At 38.2% G+C, this 21,400-nt stretch overlaps 1 protein-coding gene across 1 annotated transcript in view; it reads right to left on the bottom strand.

The window, feature by feature from the left end:
- Positions 1-21,400, bottom strand: part of rapgef5a (Rap guanine nucleotide exchange factor (GEF) 5a) — a 258,368-nt gene that overhangs the window by 110,023 nt on the left and 126,945 nt on the right. Inside the window, exon 6 of the mRNA XM_039737710.1 lies at positions 9,456-9,537. Within this exon, the coding sequence (XP_039593644.1) occupies positions 9,456-9,537 (82 nt within the window). The remainder of the gene's footprint in view (positions 1-9,455; positions 9,538-21,400) is intronic.

Here is a 21,400-nt window from a genome sequence, read left to right as displayed (position 1 = left end):
GAATTGTTTTTTACAATTGGAGCACAGGCACATTGAAGTGTTTTGCACAGTGAGGCACAAGCAGAAATTGAACTGGCAAGTAACACCTGGTGTCTTAGCCACTGCATCACACTGACTAACAGCCTTATACAGTCAGATTATATATATATATATATATATATATATATATACAGTCGATTCCTGTTAATCGGACCACATCGGGACGCTATCATTTTGGTCCTAAAAAGGTTACATTACCAAATTCCAGTCAACGTTTGAAGAACTTGTCTAGTGTGATCTGACGCAAGAGAGGGAAGGATGGCGCACCCAGTCAGTCAAGACGAACATCCCAGGCAAAGAAGATTCCTTACCTGGGCAGGAAGCCCCCAAAAAGTGGACAGGTGCCCCAACTGAACATGTACCTAATACTTTCCCTGGCCAGGAGAAAAGAAGACAGGGAAGGACTGTTGCAGAGGGATATTTAATTCCCCCAAGTGTTAGATAGCAGCAGCCCTCCATATCGATGCTCATTCCAGAACAAGCAGAGAATTCTGGGAGTTGCAGTCTGGCAGCATAGACCTACTGGGGTCTGTGGGTGCAGCAAGGGAGCGCTGCAGGGAGATGCACTTCCCAATTCATGGGACTTCCATATGACCCAGAAGTAATTCCATCAGGTAGTGGCCCTGGCACTGGAAGTACTCCCAGGTCCTCAATAAAAGGGACCGCACTCCCTTATCCAAGTGACTTAGAGCTGGCAGGACATGGAGCAGCACTTGAATGAAGGAGGGCAGTGTGGTGGTGAGAGGAAAGAGTATTGTGGAGAGAGAGAGAAAGAAAACCTGTACTTGTGCTTGTGCTACAATAAATAACCCGGGACTGCCTTTGTGTGATCATGTTTGGGGTTTGGGGCTCGCTGACAGCTGGGTTCTATCATTATATCTATATTAATATACAAATACACACTGTCCTGGCCTATCTTCTTTTATCTTAGAAAATCAAGCACAGCTGAAAGCGTGATGTCTACACTTTTCCAACCTGCTAACAAAGGTTTCTTAACCTCTTAATTTGTTCTCAAGCAAACCTGTACTTCTAGCCAAATAAGGCAGAATGTTGCACCAGTTATGTGGCATTCCAAAAAGACTATTTAGGGTGAATTCCCATCCTATTATTGATATAGCCAGAATTGTCTCTGTGTGAGTGTCAGGAATGTCTCTTGGTTTTACATTTTACCCTTCCTTTCCCATCCCTCCTGCTGATAACTGTGCTCCAGTCTCCATTTCTAATTCTCTAGAAGCCACATGATCTAAGCACCATGCATGTTTTAGCAGGGCAATCCCATCTCTGGGCAATGCTGCATTGTGCTTTTGTTTTTTTTTCTGATTTAAATTTTATAAATTCATCAGTTTTTTGCTTTTTGTATTTTTTTCTTTATGCCAGCATACTTTGACTTTCTTTCTTATTTTATGATTTTGTTCAGTTTCTTATTGCGTCTCTTTTGTCGCACAGCTGGGCTCAGCTTCAGAATGCATTTGACAGTGTCGGTATTTTTCTGACAGGTTTCACAGCCAGTAGTCAGTGCACTTCTCATGTGCATCTGGTCAACGGAAAGACATTTTTCTGAACAAAAGAGGAAAGAAAAGGCCAGGGGGAGATATGAATAGCAGTTAGAGCAGACCATGAAAGAATGTGCAGGAGTAAAGTAATGATGTGCAACTAAAACAACTTACAGCTCAAACTTGTATGGCAATATTTTTAAATTCAAATATTTAAAATACAGTAAAAAAGCTTGTTTATTTATAATTTGTTTGCATTGCCAATATTTTAGTAACAAATTTCTTGGAAAAAGTTATTTAAGCAAAGTCACAAATAACGTAATTTAAAATTTTAGTTTTTTGCTCCATATTCTTTATATTCCCAGATATAACCATATGATGACAGCATCTAAAAACTAAATGATTAATACGACATATGTCATTTGAAATAATATTATCACAATTTATTTGATTTTGAACTTATTATTGTTATACCATAGATAGATAAGGTTTTATACTTTTATGAAAGTAATGACAATGATAACTGTAATAAAATTTAGCAATTTTTGCAAATTTCACAACATTGCTCTTAAATGGTGTTACAAATTTAGCATCCCTCTTCTGTGAAAAACTGCTAATAATTAGAATGGCGTCTTTATCATATGGATTAACAAACCAGGTGCTGGCACCTTTTCTCTGAGTCTGCCCGGTTTGTTTGGGGTAGTCTGGTGTCCTTCAGAATCCTTTAGACATGAGGGTGAGGTTGATTTCTATCTGTATAAGGGAGCGCACCCTCACAGCAGTCAGTCCTCCGCCTAGAGCGGGGATTTGCCTTTTGCCAGCAAAACATATAATTTTAATTTCATGAATATGTTACTTTAAATTAGTGTTTTTAATATAATCTTTAAATACAATACTTATATTCTATATGTTACTAAAGTAAGTCATAAAGGTCACACAATATGTCTTGCCAAGCTGACTGCTTGGATCCAGCTTTGATTAGTTATACATTTTTGATTTAAATATCTTCCTCTGCGAGTATATAAAACACACCAGACTATGCACACTGTGCAACTATAAAAAAGTGTGTTTCAAACCCCATAACCATGTAAGTATTTCAAGCATTAACATACAAATGTAATTTAATGAAAAAGCTACAGTCACAAAAATGACAGTGGAGAATAATTTAATATAATTTATTCACTTACTGTCTTCAGTATTATGAGCAGTTGTTGAGCTGTATTTCATTTTAAAAGGCTGTTCATATTGAGTACCAAGACAATGGTTTCATAAATATACAATGTGTCCACATTAGCACTCACTTGCAGATATAATGCATCAAATGATTTCTATGAAAACGTAAATGACAATATTTGCTATACTGAGCAAACATCAAGCTCTGTTTAGCAATGTGAGCTTTGTATATGGAAACAAACATGCATTGTTTCTCTTTTTTTGTGCACCTGCTGTTCTTGAGCTATCACCCTTTACAACATTTACTTAATAAAGTCTCAGGTTTCTGAGGTTATTTGGTCAACTACCATTTAGAGCCATGCTTGTTTTTTTGCTTTGATCATTTGTATTTTTTTCCATCTCGATGCACTCCTTCTTTATATTCATTGTCACTCTCACATTTCTGTAAGTCATGGAGATCACTGGGTGCCTCAGGCTCAAGCACTGGTATCTAGCAGTTGGAACAGAGAACTAAATGCTGACACCTAACACAACAGGAATCTTTTGTTAAAGCAGCCTGCTGTTAGCAATCAGAATATAAAATATAGGATTTGAACTTTCTTGACTTTGTATTAACCAGCCCAAAATAGACCAAATGCATGGATGCTGGCTACAATAATTTGGCATTGCTATATGAATTTTGCTAATCACTAGGTTGATTAGTGCCTCTAAATCGGCCCAGTATGAGTGAGAGAGGGTACTGTATATACATGGGCATGACCAGAGATGGACTGGAACCATTTGTAGTGTAAGTGTCTGTAGCCTCTTGCTTCCTGCAACATTGAGTTTGATTATGTAGGTCTAGGAAATGTAAAGATATGCAGTATTAACTTAATGATAAGTCAAAACAATATCAGAAGAATCAGCATCCTTCTATGAAAGGCAGTAGATATTACAAAAGTAGTGAAGCTACGCAGTAGTTAGGTACTTCATTATGCATCCAAGCATCAAACAAATCTGCTCTTCTTCATGAATTACAGTATTGTTAAATGTATCTTCCGCTAAACCTGCTCTGTCGGCAGTCTCTCACTGTTTCTCAGTTCACTTTTATTACATTCTGTCACTCCACATGGGCCCATCACTAGACCATGGCAGGCTGAGGAGAATGAGAAACTCGACAATTTGAGAGATGACTCGATGTACAAAGCAGCTGATTCTCTAAATCAAGAGGAGCCATGTGAGGTGGTCTGGGGGTCTAGTAAGAATACTCAGATAGATAGATAGATAGATAGATAGATAGATAGATAGATAGATAGATAGATAGATAGATAGATACTTTATTAATCCCAAGGGAAAATTCACACAATTCAGCAGCAGTACACTGACACAAAGAAACAATATTAAATTAAATAGTAATAGAAATGAAAAAATGAAAAAAATGAAAAAAATAAAAATAAAATTAATGTTAGCATTTACTCCCCCGGGTGGAATTGAAGAGTCGCATAGTGTAGGGGAGGAACGATCTCCTCAGTCTGTCAGTGGAGCAGGACAGTGACAAAAGTCTGTCACTGAAGCTACTCCTCTGCCTGGAGATGATCCTGTTCAGTGGATGCAGTGGATTCTTCATGATTGACAGGAGTTTGCTTAGTGCCTGTCGCTCTGCCACAGATGTTAAACTGTCCAACTTTACTCCTACAATACAGCCTGCCTTCTTAACAAGTTTGTCCAGGCGTGAGGCATCTTTCATCTTTATGCTGCCACCCCAGCACACCACCGCGTAGAAGAGGGCACTCGCCACAACCGTCTGGTAGAACATCTGCAGCATCTTACTGCAGATGTTGAAGGATGCCAACCTTCTCAAAAAGTATAGTTGGCTCTGACCTTTCTTACATAGAGCATCAGTATTGGCAGTCCAGTCCAATTTGTCATCTAGCTGCACTCCCAGATATTTATAGGTCTCTGTGGATACCTCCTCACCAGGAGTTCAGTATACATGCCAGTGGTATGGGACCAAACACATGGAAGAGAGAACACCTCGCCACTGGTCAGGGAAATCCTCAGAAGGAACTTGAAACTGTTAATGGGGATGGGATGGTTTAGAGTGCCTTCACCTGTGCAAGCACATGGAGAGTAAGTGAGTACGTAAATGAGTCAGTCAGTCAACCAGTCATTTTCCAACCTGCCATATCCTAACACAGGGTCACGGGGGTCTGCTGGAGCCAATCCCAGCCAACACAGGGCACAAAGCAGGAAGAAATCCCAGGCAGGGTGCCAGCCTACCGCAGGGCACACACACACACATCCATCCATCCATATATAATTAAAGAATACAAGGAACTTGCTTAGATCTTTTAACATTTTAATTAGAATGTTGCAGTGACATTTAAATTTTCTAAATCACATGACCCATCCCAGTTTAGTGAAAGCTTCTCTCTTTGCGTGGTTTTCTGTTTATTGCCTCTGTCTCTGTCTCTCTCTCTGGTCCGCAGATCAGGAACAAGTAATATTTTCTAACAATCCTTAGAAAAAACAACGCTTAGGGAAGTGGGTAATTTCATTTGACGCGTAAGCATTATAGCAGTTAGTTGCAGCACAGTTTCTCACATGCTTGCTTGGGAAAAATATTAGAACAGTACTTGGAGTTTTGCATTAACATTATGTAAAATATGTTATGATGCTATTTATTTTTTTTTTTCAGATTAATGAATGCATTGCTCTACTTCACTTATGACTCATTAGCACTTCTTTCTTTTTCATGAAATTCCTCCTACCCTAGTTTTCCATTAATAACCTAAAAATTTAAAGTACCCAAATAAGCAGAAAGTAAGATCTTTCACATGACCCATTCCTCTTTCCTATTACAATGCAATATCCATCAAATATTCCAAAGAGACTGCCACAAGCAAATGCAATGTTACCTTAACATATGCTTGTAAAACATACCTGATAAGCAAAAATAATAAACTACTGAAATCGACACTTGTTTATGTTCTGCCACAGCAGAACACTGGCAAGCCAAAAATCAAGGAGCAGGCAAGTAAGTAAATGATCCAGAGAAAATCATTGGCTACAATAGGCAGCCATCAATAGCTAGAGGAACAACAGATTCAAATAACCAAAACCCAAAATGTTAACTAGAAACAAAAATTAGGATTGTAGGCAAAGACTTGACTCCCTAGAGTGACTTCAATCTTGAGCTTCTTGCACAGAAGTCATTCAGACAAAATCCAAATATTTGACTGCTGGGAATAGAGCACCACCATCTTAAGTAGTTTCATCCTGGCAACATAAAACGTTGGAACATTTAGCAGCAATGGGGCACTGTCACCAACAGCAAGAACACAACTATGGACACAGATGATTAAAAATACACAAAACAGAGGTGCAGAAATGTCACAAAAAGTACAATACAACATTATAACACACTCTAAATAAAAATAACCTCTATCCATTCCAAACTTGTAAATTGTAACAGTTTAGGAGCATGTGTCAAGTAGAAGTGAATTCACTTTATCTTTCCTGCAAAAGTGGCCAGGACGTTTAAAAAAGCAAAACACAAAAATCCCAGAAATATCTCAGCCATGACTCTAAGGGGTTCAAGGGCATCTCACCTACCCTGTCGTGAAGAAAATGGTGCAATGGAGGCTTGAGGTCAATTGTTTAAAGTGTCCACAACCATCTTCAAGAGCTGCCCTGTTAAGTACCTAACTTAACTGCACGGTGATGGCATTATTATACTAGTAGTGACAACATATGTTTTTTACACTGAGTTATATAAAGATTAACTTTACCACTAATAACAATATACTACAACCTGGGATAGCTGCTGTATAAAATAAAGATGAAGTGAACGCTAAAAGGAGTGGAATTGAAGCTCTGTTAGGGCGAGGCAGCATAAGATCAGTCTAAAGTTTTCTTTCTGCTGAAAGTAACAATTGCTGATTTTTCTCCATATTCTACTTTTAGCCACAGCTGTGCAGTGACGGCCTTCCTTTAAGATCGGAAACCTATTCACATTCCAGCAAATAGTCAACAAAAAGTCAGATGAAGGCTCCCCTTGTACCAGGGAAACTGGCTATTCTGGCTTTATATAGTGCTCAGCACAGCAAACATGCAAGTAAATAAACTGAAACTAAGAAACACACAAACTAGGCACTGTCAGTGTATGAACTGGGATTCAAACTGAGGACGCTGGAACTGTGAGGAAGCAAGAAAACATAAAAATCACAATGATGTAAAAGTAGCCTAAACATGCTATAGGTTTTTAGTTCATGCCATATGGCCATCTAGTATTCAAAAGCATGCAAAGTAACCTCTAAAGATATAAAAAATATATGTAAGCAAATATAAAACATCTTTCCCTATACTTTCCCAGCAGACTCTTTACTGCCAAACAGACTGCAAAGTCAGGAAATACGTAAGTAAAAATAAACACTTCTACATTCAGTCAGCACATCTGAAAGCACACAGCTGGTGATACAAACCTCCAGTAGTAACACAGCTGCAAGGTAAAGTCATTTTTATGCAGAAACTTCTTCAGATCATCAACTGTTTTGGAAATTCAATGAAGGAACTGTGAAATTCTGTGTTAATGTAGCAGTCACCAATTCCCTCTCTGGTTTTTAAAGATAGAAATCAAGACGAAAGCTTGTTGCAACCAAAAATAGAGTGCAACATGTTTGCTTAATATTATATTAAAAGAGCACTGTTTATCCAGCACTTAACCCAGAAACTCTGCACTGAAAGGATTTATTTTCTTTTTGTTTCACAAAATACTTGTTAGATGAGTGTTTCTGCTTAATTTCTTAAATTTTGTTCTGCAAACCCTGCAATTCTAATGTAATGCTTATTAAACAGTATTGATATGTAAATGTATTTTTAAATTTGTATTTCTGTCTGTTAGTATCACTTAAAGTCCACATCGTTCATATTTATAGCTGTGAAAGAAGTCTGGACACAGACAGAAACTGAGACAGCCAGAAGTCCAAAACACACACACGTTTATTTTCTTCTGTGTTTCACAGCACCACACAATGCTCAAACTCACAACACTCAGTCCATTCTTTCTCTTCTCTTTACCGCCACCCTCACTCCTCTACTCGCAAGCTCTGTCCTCTGCCTCCCGACACCGACTCAATGAATGCAGTGAGGTGGCCCCTTTTATGTTGTACCCGGATGTGCTCCATGGTGCACCCTGACAAACCTCCTGCAGCACTTCCTCGTGTGGTGGAAGTGCTGCCATCCGGGGCTCTGGGATTGTCCAGGCGCCCCCTGGTGAAGGCCATGGACCCCAACAGGGTTGAAATTCCAAGCTCCAAATTCGTGGCCCTGATGTAATCCAGGGGTGCTGCCCTATTGCGCCCACTAGAAGATATTGCCCCTCTCCCAATCCTTCCCTTCTCCGGGCGTCCTGGTGGGGCAAGGCCCCTGGTCGTCTGCCACATAACACATTTCTATATGATTCTTAATGCCTAAGCTGAACTCTTTTTTACAGTTTGCTGGTAAGCCTGGCTTCTTTGTTTTCTGTATATTTAATTACACAATTGCCAACAAGCCTTTGTTTAAATTATGTTGTTAGGCACTGCTATCATCTTAGTGATTATTAACATATGAACATCAGATCACTTAAGACATTTTAGGAATTAATCATTACTTTTTTAATATGAATGTATACTAAGTTGCCATAAAATACTGTAAAAAATAATATACACTTTAATTCCTAATGTTTTGCTTTACAATTCTAGCAATTTATTATGATGGTTGTAATACCACTGCATTCTGCCAGTCAAACTGTCTCTGACCCAAGTATTTAATGTAGAGAAAAAACGTAGGTTGTAGATTCCCTGAAGTCCAAGTCTTACAGCACACTACTTAAGAGAGACAACCCCATGACTAGATCTCAGATTGATTTTTAAATGATAAAAGACAGCACTTTTAATTCACACAATGAAACAAAAACTAAAGTTAAAACCAAGAATTATATAACCTATTTCACAGTTAGAAAAGTTCTGTAAATAATACGAGAATGTACAGGTTCTGTCACACTTGTAACTGTCAGATTTTCTAACCATCATTTCCAGGGAAGGCTCACGGAGCAGCTGGGGCCTATCCCAGCAGTCATCAGGCACAAGGCGGTACCAACACCTGGACAGGGCACCAGTCCATCACAGAGCACGGTACCAACACCTGGACAGGGCACCAGTCCATCACAGAGCACGGTACCAACACCTGGACAGGGCACCAGTCCATCACAGAGCACGGACACACACACTCACTAGGGAAAATTTAGCAATTCCAATTCACCTAAGCCACGCAAACTACATGCAGTAAGGCCCCTGGCCATGAACCTTGGCTTCCTTACCACGAGGTAGTACTCTTATCACTGCACCAACATGTAGCTCAGTTGTCACATTTCTTTTTTTTAATACAGTTAGAGCTTGCGGTTTCCTCTGGGTGCTCCAGTTTCCTCCCACAGTCCAAAGACATGTAGGTTAGGCGCACTGGCGATCCTAAATTGTCTCTAGTGTGTGCTTGGTGTGTGTGTGCCCTGTGGTGTGCTGACGCCCTGCCCAGGGTTTGTTTCCTGCCTTGCACCCTGCGTTGGCTGGGATTGGCTCCAGCAGACCCCCGTGACCCTGTAGTTAGGATATAGCGAGTTGGATGGATGGATGGATGGATAGAGCTTGCTATTACTAGTAAAACACTCCAACAGACTACAGTATATTACATGATAAACTCTGAAATGTAATAAGTATGTAAGTATAACCTTACCGTAGATGTTAAGCGTTCAAGTGCTTTCATTTGCAGAATTTCACTACAAAGCTCTTTTTTGCTCCCAGTTTCTTCTTCTGGTCTGAAAATGTAAAGTAAATTGTATTAAAAATTTCATACAGAAATGTAAACATTAAGAAACATTTAAGGTTTGTTCCTGCTGTTTATTTAATGATTTCTTTAATAAGCCCTTTCTTAATGAAAGTTATTGTACAGATATTATCTGGCATACTTAATTTAAACTTTAGTCACACATTTTGTTCGGTATGCTGTTTGCACTGTTAACTTAATATACATCTGGCTAATACAGCTTTACTGTCAGACAACATCAAAACCAAACCCTGCATAGTTATATTGGTACAAGAGTACAGTAATACTCAACTCTACAGAAAATGACTAAAATTAGATAACATTTTGATTTTAGATTTGTAAAATACCCCAGGAGCATTGGTTTTTTTTTTGCATTTGCTTATACCAGTTACAAATAATCAGATTTTTTCTCATACATAGTTGTAAGCATGGTCTCCCAACACAGCCTTCTCATCATCATCTCATCTCGTCATCTCAGACTGCTGAGGGTTGCAGCAGCAGCAGGCCAAGTGGTCCAGCCCAGACCTCCCCAGCCACAGATTCCAGCTTTTTCCTTTTTAGGCATTTCCAAAACAGCAAAAAGATGTAATCCCCCCCCCCCAAAAAAATCTACATATTTACAATAAAAAAAAATTGATAGGAACCATGTGTCTGATAGTCTGGAAAACCCCTCAAAAATGTCATTATTTGTTACAACTGAATCCCAATGATCATCATAATCACTGAATAAAAACTCCACACAGATTAAAAGAAACCGCAGCTTTCCTTGCTGGTTTACCCTGAATGACCACCATAAATCAGCATAATATCAGCTGGCTATGCAGACCTTCTGAGGAATGTAATCAATATGGAGTACACCTTTAACATCATAAAAAGCTGTGCCTGTGCTGTTTTATCTTTTATTTGGTGTTTAGACTCTGGGTCACAGTGATGTATCCATGTATGCTTCTTTGAACATTGAATGGCGATGCTTCATTTCAGGAGTCAACATTACAGGTATTCCATGTGCACAAAGCTTACAGATACCTAATTGTTCATGAAGTCTGCATTTACCTGAGCCACGACTGATCTCTATAGTGTCTGCTATTTATTCAGCAACAATGAAAGAAAGGCTCAAACATCCTGCGACCAGGTAGTGAAAAAGGAGGACAGGAAAATGAAAGGATTGCTGAATCATGAGAAAAAAAATCAACAAAATGGCAACACATTGAAATCACCAAAAACAGGAAGAAACGGTAATAATGAAGGAAAAACAACAATATAATTATAAAATTAGAGCAGAAAAACATACTGTATAGATCATTATTTTAAAATCATAATATGTTGATTTCTGTAGTATTAACCCAAGTAAATCTACTCACTGTGACATTTGAGATCAAACATAAGCCACAATGACAGTATTTAGCCTTTTTTACAAAATCATCCATGAAAAAATATTGTTTAAAGTGTAATAGTACCTCTAGAGATGAGAACTCCATACAGACAACAACTGGAAACTGAACTCAGATTTCTAGACCCACAAAGTAATAATCTCCAGTTTGTCTTCCAAAAAAGGCATAACCCTGCATACTTATAAATGTGTTATAGAATGCGAAGCAACGATGTCTGATTGTATTAAAAAAGCAATTCCCGATTTAACTATGAAGAACAACTAGCAGGATGCCACTAACCACATCTACCTTATCTGGTTAGGATTCAGCATTCCATTCATTTTCCTGTCCTCCTTTTTCACTACATGGTCACAGGAGGCTGGAGCCTGTCCTGAAAACACTGGTTACAAGGTTGAAACCAGCCCAAAATAAAACATTCATTCACCCCCGGGCACGCTAATACACACACACACCAGTTCTCACTCAGACAAGGACAATACAGTGTATGTTTACTAACCAAACACTGACATCTGGGGAAAACTCATGGTGACAGGCATACAATGCACAAACACTCCACAGAGAGTCCATGTGCAATGGGATGCTAAGAATACTTTTAATACTAAATTCACTCATTTCAGAACAAATGTTTCTATAGTTCTTCAGAAAAATGTGCTAGGCTAAATAATATAGTACTTTGTCATGACTCAAGATAGATTATCCTATAAAATAAACTCATATTTCTCTGCCTTGGGCGTCACTATGTAAAAATAGACAGGATGGACTAGCAGACATATACTCAGAGCATTTAACTGGCTGACATTATAAGAGATGCAGCACACCTTCTTAAGTATACAGAAAATGCCTGAAAGCATTTAGGCTATTTCATATAATTTGACATCTGTACCTAATAATTAATGGCATCCTTCAAAGTTGCTGCAAACACCTTTCATCTGACACAAAACAGATGAGGTAAATCCTAGTTCATGGCATGACCTAGTTTCCAAACATGAAATGTTATTTGATGAATGCTATTGCATTGCATTGGTGAAGCGATTTTTGCTCTTTCATGCTTTCCTCTGTCATACTTCATCATTCTTATGCCTCTGCAAAAATTACAAGTGGATTATAATATATAAATTTATAGTATATTGTATACAATATGTGAGAAAGATATGCAAATTTCTCATCAAACATTTTACCTCTTTCCATAAACCTTGAGAGAAAAGCATTGATTTAGTAGCAAACTCAAACATGAACAAAAAAATGTGTCTGAAAGAGGATTGTGGAGAACAAAAGTTACGAAATGAATAGCTAAACACAGCAATCTTAACATGAAACTACACCCAACAATAAACAGCATTAAAAACCTGCATTTAACATTAAAGTATTATAAAAAATCAAAATAAAAACCTGAAACATTGTGTAGTATATGAAAACAAGTATAAAATGACATGATACATACAAAAAAAATCCATCCATCCTCCAACCCGAACACAGGGTCATGGGGGTCTGCTGGAGCCAATCCCAGCCAACACAGGGCACAAGGCAGAAACCAATCCTAAGCAGGGTGCCAACCCACTGCAGGGCACACACAAACTAGGGCCAATTTAGAATCGCCAATCCACCTAACCAGCATGTCCTTGGACTGTGGGAGGAAACCAGAGCGCCCAGAGGAAACCCACGCAGACACGGGGAGAACATGCAAACTCCACGCAGGGAAGACCCGGGAAGTGAACCCAGGTCCCCGAACTGTGAGGCAGCAGCGCTACCACTGCGCCACCGTGCCGCCAACAAAAAAAATACAAAAGGAATATACATACAATGTATACGGCAGAAAGTTCTGACACATGTAACATATTGTTAAAGGTAGACTTTATGAAGACAACTGTTTCAGAAGAAATAAAGAGGCATTAATGATGAAATGACAATACCGGAACGAGGCTAATGTGTGGCAAGGATGCTAATAATAAGGTGTTAATTATTGAAGGAGTATGACATAATCAGGGCCAAATTCATAAAATGCTTCTGAGCAGACACTACTGAAATAAAGATGGATAATCATAGCAGGACAAAGATTACTTGCCCCTAGGAAAAAGGGACAGCAAAAGTATCTTTGACAGCTTTATCCTGCGGCATGGAGAACAGGTATCTGAAGTTGAGACAATGTCACCCAATTGGCTAATAGTTATATTTGCAAAGGCCTGTGTCCTGAAGTTCAGGAATGGTTTTCTGTGTCTTTGTGTCAACAATGTCTGTCTGACATCTGTGCCCTTGTACACTCCAGAAGTGAAGGACGCCTAAACCTTCAAGAAGAAGGATGTGCACAGCAACTACAAATGAAAAAGGCTGAGAGAGGCAGATTTGAAGAAAAAACAGCTTGCAATTTAGCTACAGTTGCTGAATTCAATGTATGAAGTTATTCATTTTTAGACTTTAGTAGTAATGAATTATGCCATAAAAAACATTGGTGGTAATAAAAACGATAATCTGTTATATGCTGCCTGTGCCCCCAAATCTTGCTGGCAAGTGTATGTGTGACCAGTCTTTATATATGTGTGTTGCATGGCAGCTACCACCAGGTCAGTGCAAAATCTGATTGAGTTGACTGTACTACATGATAGTGTAAAAAAAAAGCAGAAGAGTAGCTAGAAGTACATTTAAAAGAGCCACATATGCAAGTGCACAAGTACAAAACTCAAAGTTTTCTACTTTCTACAACAATTTTTCTATGATATAATCCAATCACATACAGTATTAGTTTTAGTTTTAAAGAAAAGACATTTCCATCTATCTGTCCTTCTCTGGAGTTCTTTCTACTCAATTCTGACAATGCCATTCCTGGATCTATGGAGCTACCACACCCAGCTACAGTACATTACTTGCCTGTGTATGCAGCAGAGCTCACTGTATGTTTACTTTGAATGAAGTTATCTGCATCAGACATCTACGGCAAACCCAAACAGTGCCACGCTTAGGAGCTCCTTGGCAGAACATGTTCTGCTGTGCTGCATGATTTCAGCCATCTCAAAAATATGCTAAACATTACTTGTTGCTAACTTACATACTGCCCATGTGGTTGAGATTTATTTTATATAGTGAAGAAATGAGAAGAAAAGAAGATACTTTAACAGAAGATGGCTGTATATATCAAAGAGTGACAATTTGAAACTGTTGGTTACATAATTAATGATTGTATGAAGAGAGTTTGCTTATGGGGGAAAAAAAGAAAAATAGAGTGAAAACTTCAAATTGAACTTCATGCAATCGAGCAGGTATATTTACTTACTTGACTCACTTGCTGGGGAAGCATGCATTATAAAGCACATTAGCCATTAAAATGTGGCATCTTACAATAAAAATTGAAATTATTACAACTGTCATTATAATGCCTAACAATATTTTTATGTAAAAAGTTTCCAATTCCAAAACTACATTTTTCTTAGGTGCTTGCGTCTAGATACTGTCTTACTGACATGATTGTAACTTTTAAATGGCAGTTCCAGATGCTTTAATCCTCCTACATTTTTGAACTAATCTTACTATGTTATTGATCTTCTGCGATCAAAAAGAGTATCAAAATTTGGTATGACACATGGCTGCAGATACGTCAAGAAAATGTCAGTTTTATAGTGACTGAATTTTAGTGAGTTTGCCAATAGTTTAGGCCACAAAGATACTTGTTTATTAACATGAATCTTTTACATCCTTCTTTGTCTTTGTTCTGGCCAGATTTACATTCACAGTATGTTTAATAATATACTGCACAAGTAAGACGTCCTTAAATTTGCCACATCTTAGTGAAGCACATACTTTAGAATAATCTGTGGGTGTATGCTCAACTTGGGGCCAAACAGGGCAAAAGACAAGATCAATTTCAAGTGTTTCTTCTTCACATTTTTCAAACTACCAAATATGGTTGACTACACAAATCAATCTAAACGTTTTAAAAGACAAATAACATAACATTCTTAATTAACCAATTCATATTTACAAGGGGCCATAGCCTATACCAGAAGCATCATACACAAAGGTGGAAATGCTGTTAGATGGAGCACCAGTTCTCTGTAGGACCCCCTAATGGACACACTCACACTTACACTCACAACAGACCAGTTTAAAATGGCCAGTTAACTTGACACATACATTTTTGAAGATGGTGAGGAAAACCAGAGTATCCTGAGGAAGACCCATGCAGACCTCAGGGAAGATGTTAACTCCACAAGCATGACAATCAGAAACAGGATTCAAACCCAGCAAGGTAGATTTATGAGGCAGCAATGTTAACTACAGTCCCAAAGCGTTGCCATGTGAATTACTGTCTGACTTTTGAACTTATTGCAGAGTTATACAAAATATCTGCTTTATGTAGCATTTCCTTATGTATGAAAGTCCTCTCTTACCAGTTTGTAAAAAACATAACGGCAGGTCTGATTGTCAGCATTCACATCAACTCCTAATTCAACTATGAAGAAAATAGGCCTTGCAAATGGATATGCAACTCACCACATCTGCTTTCAGGGTTATCATTAATGCTAATCAGGATTTAGTTGCCACTTTATTCACCACAGGATCACAGGGAGTCAGAGCCTTTCCTTGCAGCCTCTGCTGCAAAAAAAATTATATTTGCGTGGACCTTACTTCACCAAAATTTTAAATGTCTATCACTGACTTGGTGTACTCTTCTCACATGAACAACATTAATTTATCTAGCATAAATATGTAGTTTAATTAAAGAGAACCTGAGCACTACGTCTCTAAAAGCAATCATATGCATTTTGTAAATCATAAATCTATTAGTCGGGAGCAGTTCTATATGTGTGGACAGTAGGATAAATATATTCTGGCAGGATATGCTACACCTCACATCAACATATGCATTTGTCCAATAACTGCATCATTTTGTTTAAGCCTGTTCATGCCATTGAAAAGTCCAGATATCCACTGATATCTGCACATTATCATCCATACTGAGCAGCACTTTTGAACTAAAATGCTCCCCAAAGTCAGTCTATTAAGTGATGGTGCTGTCTGGTGCTTGCTGCTTCATAGGGGACCCCAACTCCAGTCATGGATCATGTGACCTAGTATCATGGAGCTTCAAGGAGGACAACCAACCGTGCTTGTAGCTTCATGGCGTGTGATGCTTCATGAGGGACCAAAACACACACACACCCCCCATTCAGAACAAATAAATCCATTTGAAATCTGCACGTATGTTTTTCACATAAGCAACACAAGTGGCATCAACACTTCAAAGGATTTTTGAAATTCAGATTATGGGTACTCATCCTGTAGTATTAGATAGTATATGTATTTTATACCTTGCAATCCTTTGAACTACAGTATAGTGAATTCATAATAAAGTTTACCTGAAATTTACTCAAGCTGCATGGGCCCCATTCAAAGATGAAAGTCCACTACTCGCTTCACTGATGAACTGTTCCTTTAGGGAAGGACAGTCCCTCTCACAACATGAAAGCAGCTCATTAAAGACAGTTTTTTACAATTGCTTTGGCACACGTCTCAGCTGACAATTAATGTTCATCTTACTTCCACACCATTCTGTGACTTGTGCATAACAGAATGTTATTTCTCATTGTCTCCTACACATATATACAAATGGCATTGAACAATTATCATCTGTGAGATATGGCCGGCCATTCATCCCGGCCAATACCCCCAGGCCACCAGATGGAGCCCTCCTTGTAGCATAGAGGTGCCCCGAATGCCAGCAGGGAATTATGGACCGGGGAATTATAATGTACAGCCCTGCTGGATACCAAGGGGGCCGCCAGGAGTCGCTGCAGGGAGGCCCAGGGATTTATATTTCCCATATAGCCCGGAAGTATTTCCAAGTCATGGGAACGGAAGAAATGATATACTTCCGGGCTGAAGAAAAATAATTTTTTACCTGAAATGGAAGTGCTGGATAATCACATGGACTGAGGGCTCAGAAGCACTTCCGGGTCAAGGACTATAAAGGACTGTGGGAAATCCCAGACAATTGAGCTGAGTTGTGAGGCAGGGTGGCTAAGCGTCTGGGAGTGGAGGATTGGATTATTGTATTGTTTATTGGAGTATTGTGGAGAGGAGGTGCTTTGTGCACATTATTATTATAATAAATCAATTATTTGAACTTTTATCTGGTGTCTGACGAGTGGTCTGAGGGTTCAAGGGGACGAGAAAGCCCTAAACTACCACACATCATTTGGCATAACTCTCAGTTGCTTAAGTCTTGCTGATCAAAATGGATCCTATATGTTTCCAGTGAATTAGTCACACTAGGAAATCTTTGTATGTATGTAATCACTGTTTAAGCCAGCACATACAAAATAATAAAGTCACAAAAATAAACTACAGTGATGTGGTGTTGTTTGTGATATGTCTGATATTGCAATGTCAGTCACAGTAAATGATGAACTCTAATTAGGAAGGGGGTGTGTCGTATCACGGCTCAGCCAATTGGGTTGGGCATACAATCAACTTCACAGGTGTACTACATGCACTACACTATAAACTGGAAACATTCACAGACTGCAGCAGGACAGGAACAACAGTCTGCTCATGGAATAGGATGAAGAGGAAGGGGACTGTGTGGTGGGGCTAGGGTGAGGGGAAGAAAACATGGCAGAGGAAGAGGCAGATTAGGTCAAGATCATCAATTTGCCTCAAATTAAATGAGGGCTACAATTGTGGACCTTGTGATTAACCATGGCCTTACAATGGTAGTATGAAGAATGAGAACATACAGTAAGTACTAAGTCTTTTGCTTTAGTTAATATAGTTAAGTTTATGTTTAAAGTTCTACAGTTTATTATGGCAGAGGTTGGACAACATGTACTGTCTAATGTGAGACGGTCAACTGTGTCCTCCATCATTTAAACATTTTGGAGTGAACACAGGTGTGTAATCACATACAATTATATTGTTACTTTAATGTTGCACATTTACTGATATTATTTTACAAGTAAATACATTCATAAATGAATGACGCAGGCTGGAGCATCTGCCTCATGCTGGTGAAAGGAGAGCAGTTTTCACATTGCAACAGAAAGAAGAAATATGCACCATGGTGATTCTAGTAGACTTTGGGAGATCCAGAGGGCCATTATAAAAGTTAATGGCATGTTTTGAAACATCAGTTCTGTCAGCCTCCCTACAATACGTACAGTGTTGAACAAAAATCAATTTATAGTGAAACACCTGCACGGGGTACCTTTCGAAAGAACCATGAAAGAGTTAAGAAGCAGCAATACCACTATGTTCAGGTAAAGAATAGATATATACTTCACAGTACTATACTGGGCAATGTACATTCCTGTAATGCTATATCTTTACTACAGGATGTACTGTGGCTGCTATAGAGAACATGGAACAATACAATGTTGATGTAGCTGCGTGATTTCCATCTCCACTAATCAATTCATTTACTCTTGATTGCAGACAGTCTTGGAACTGGAATCAAGTGAAATCCCTCACTAGTCTGTGTTTGTGGATGAAGCAGGTTTTAACTTTATCAGGAGCAGAAGACATGGCTGAAATGTAATAGGTCAGCAAGCAACGGTAGATGTGCCAGGCCAACGAGGAGGCATGAGTACAGCCATGTCAGAGAATGGTGTGGTCACCCATAGAGTCATTCTCGGGCCTTAAAACACTCAACAACTGCTTATCATCCTGGACATTCTGTACATAAATCTCATTCCAGAAAAGACTTGCCAAATTATGTAATTGTGTGGGATGTCAGCTTTCACAAAACCAATGCCATCCAAATAGTTCAGTGCTCACTCAAGGATACAAACGGTGTTCTTGCCACCCCGTTCTCCATTTTTCAATCTAATCAAGGAGTTCTTTTCATTGTGGAGATGGAAAGTATATGACTATCGGCCTCATGACCAAATGTCCTTGCTAGGTGCAATGGTGCAATGGAAGCAGCTTATGAGGACACCATAGCAGAATTTTGCAGAGGATGGGTGCGGCATTCAAAAAGATTTTTCCCAAGTTGCATTGCAAGACAAACTGTAAGGTGTGAAGTGGATGAAAACATGTGGCCAGACAGATGTGACTGACAAGCGGTCCTTTGAAGATTTCCAGTGAACATTGTTAAATTCGGCATGGTGTTTAGTTGAGTACAATGTAGTGATTTTTCGGTTTATGGACATTTTGTTGCTATTGTGTATACAGTGCTGGCTGTATTTCTTCTTTTGGCTATTTGGTGCATTGTAATGTCTTGAGCATGTTCCAGTAAAATGTTTTACATTCAAGTATGTCTTCTTTTATTGCTAATGTAATATACTGTATTCAGCTACATGCTTTATTGTTCAGTACAGGCAATGCAGAGGCTTGTAATGTTACGTTGTTACTGTAACTTTGTTGCACTCGTGTCTGACATTACAACAATGTGCCTAAGCATTTTGTTCGTTGTGATTTGTGTGATGTGAAATGCATTTTTTGTTTTGGTGACACTGAATATTTAACTGAAGGAAGTACTTTCTTCTGTAATACAACTTAAAAGTTTTGTGTGAGTGACGGCTTTCTGTTGATTAACTATTGTGGTCTACCTATTGTATGAACTGTTGTGTAAAATTCAATTAAAGTAGTGAGAATGCTAAGAATGTTTCATGAAATGCGCCAAAGCAATTGTAAAACAAACTGTAATAGTACTAATTATATTTAGAAAGAAAGGATGCTTGAAATCTTTCTTTTAATTACTAAATTTAAAGAATGCTGAAAGAAGCAATAAAATAGTAAACTATAGAATTTCAAACATAAAGGTCAATCTAAAGCAAAAGATTTAGTACCTGTGTTCTCATTCATAATACCATATGGTATTTGCTGTAAATAATAGTATATAATGCATTTTGCACCCATTGGAATAAAATTTTAAATATATTACATCTTTAAATTAATGGAAAAGAAAACGTGGGTAATGATACATTCATAAAAACTACCACAGATTCCACATGATCAGGTTAATGTAACGTCAACCATATTCTTCACTTTAAATTGTTAATGGATACTTAAAAATATCTTTACAATATATCACAAATTTGATTATCCTCTTATTGTAATGCTGAATTCTAAAATTTCAATATACTTTATGTTAAGTCTCATGAACCTTCTAAATTGGCAAACATTCTGTCTTTTGCAGGGCACAACTGCTTACAACAATATACAATAAAAAAAGTATAAAAAAGAAATGGTGACGCCAGACACTTTACTCTAACTGTATGAATAGTTATCTTATGGAGGCTTCCTTGCAAATGATAGTATGCCCTAAATTCAAAGTTAGCCAAATAGAATGGCTATCTGTCTTTTATTGGCAGGTAATGTGGCCTAGTCACAAAAAATCAGCTACAAACCATACTTTGGCCTGTACACTCCACACGTCTGAATCACTGGGTGACCCCAAGTAAACCACTTAACCTGCTTGTGCTTCAAACAACTCTTCCACATATCTCTACCTATGAAGAATAGTGGAATGGTTTCCTGCCATGCTCTTGAACAGGACGGACAGACAGACATACAGACAGATAGATTCTAAGATTGAAATAAGCAATGAGCTTAGAAAATGGAAGAAAAACATAACAATTCATAACTTTGATTTTATAGCGACAAGGAGAAGAAGAATTTAAAAGCAACAAAGATTTTAAAGACAATGTTGCACATTACCCTGAGCAACCTGCAATAAAAGCAACTGTCATGACACTATTCTCACAGCTGATTCCACATAATGAGAAAGTGCAACAGCTTTTGTGTTGGAGTGGATGGCATGTTCTCAATAAGCACACTTTATAATCATATATGTGTAGGTGTTAAAATGATTGTTTGGCACTAGAGAACAACATAGTGCAAAGAGGACAAAGGCAAAGAGCATTCAGGACATCAAAAGCGAATTGTCTAGATGAAGAAAAGTGCATTTACTGTATCTGTTAACATAACAGTAAATAATTTAGGTAATGATTAAGGCTGTTATTCCACTTGCTATTGATTTGCCTGAAAGGCAACATGCAGGATTCTTTTTTTGATTTATTCTTTATAAAACTGTGGTGATAATGTGTAAAAAGCTCTTTTGTCTACAAGAATATGACCACTGCTTTGTGAATATTTATTACTATTGCATTCATCAACAATAACACAATGTAAATGAATATCTCATTTTAAAATTCCAAATTCTGTACAATGCAGCCATTTCCATTAAATCAAACGGTTAACTGATGCAGGACTAAGGAAACATATAACATCAAGTCTGCAATGCACCATTACTTGTGCAGTAATAAACCATAAAAAAGCATGTCAGCACACTTGTTTTAGCACATTTACTGATGATCATCAATTTAAGATTAGTATCATTCTCTCTCAATAAATATATGCTGATGCCAGCTTTTATAACAGCAGCAATGGATTTGACAATAAATTATACAAGGAAAAATGACCGCCATACATACATAGTGGCTTTTACTATGTAACATTCAAGCTACACTGTGC

The sequence above is a fragment of the Polypterus senegalus genome, chromosome 15, assembly GCF_016835505.1.
Source record: "Polypterus senegalus isolate Bchr_013 chromosome 15, ASM1683550v1, whole genome shotgun sequence".
Taxonomy (NCBI): Eukaryota; Metazoa; Chordata; class Cladistia; order Polypteriformes; family Polypteridae; genus Polypterus; species Polypterus senegalus.
Note: the sequence above shows the minus strand (reverse complement) of the source record. Positions and strands in the feature narration are given on the sequence as shown.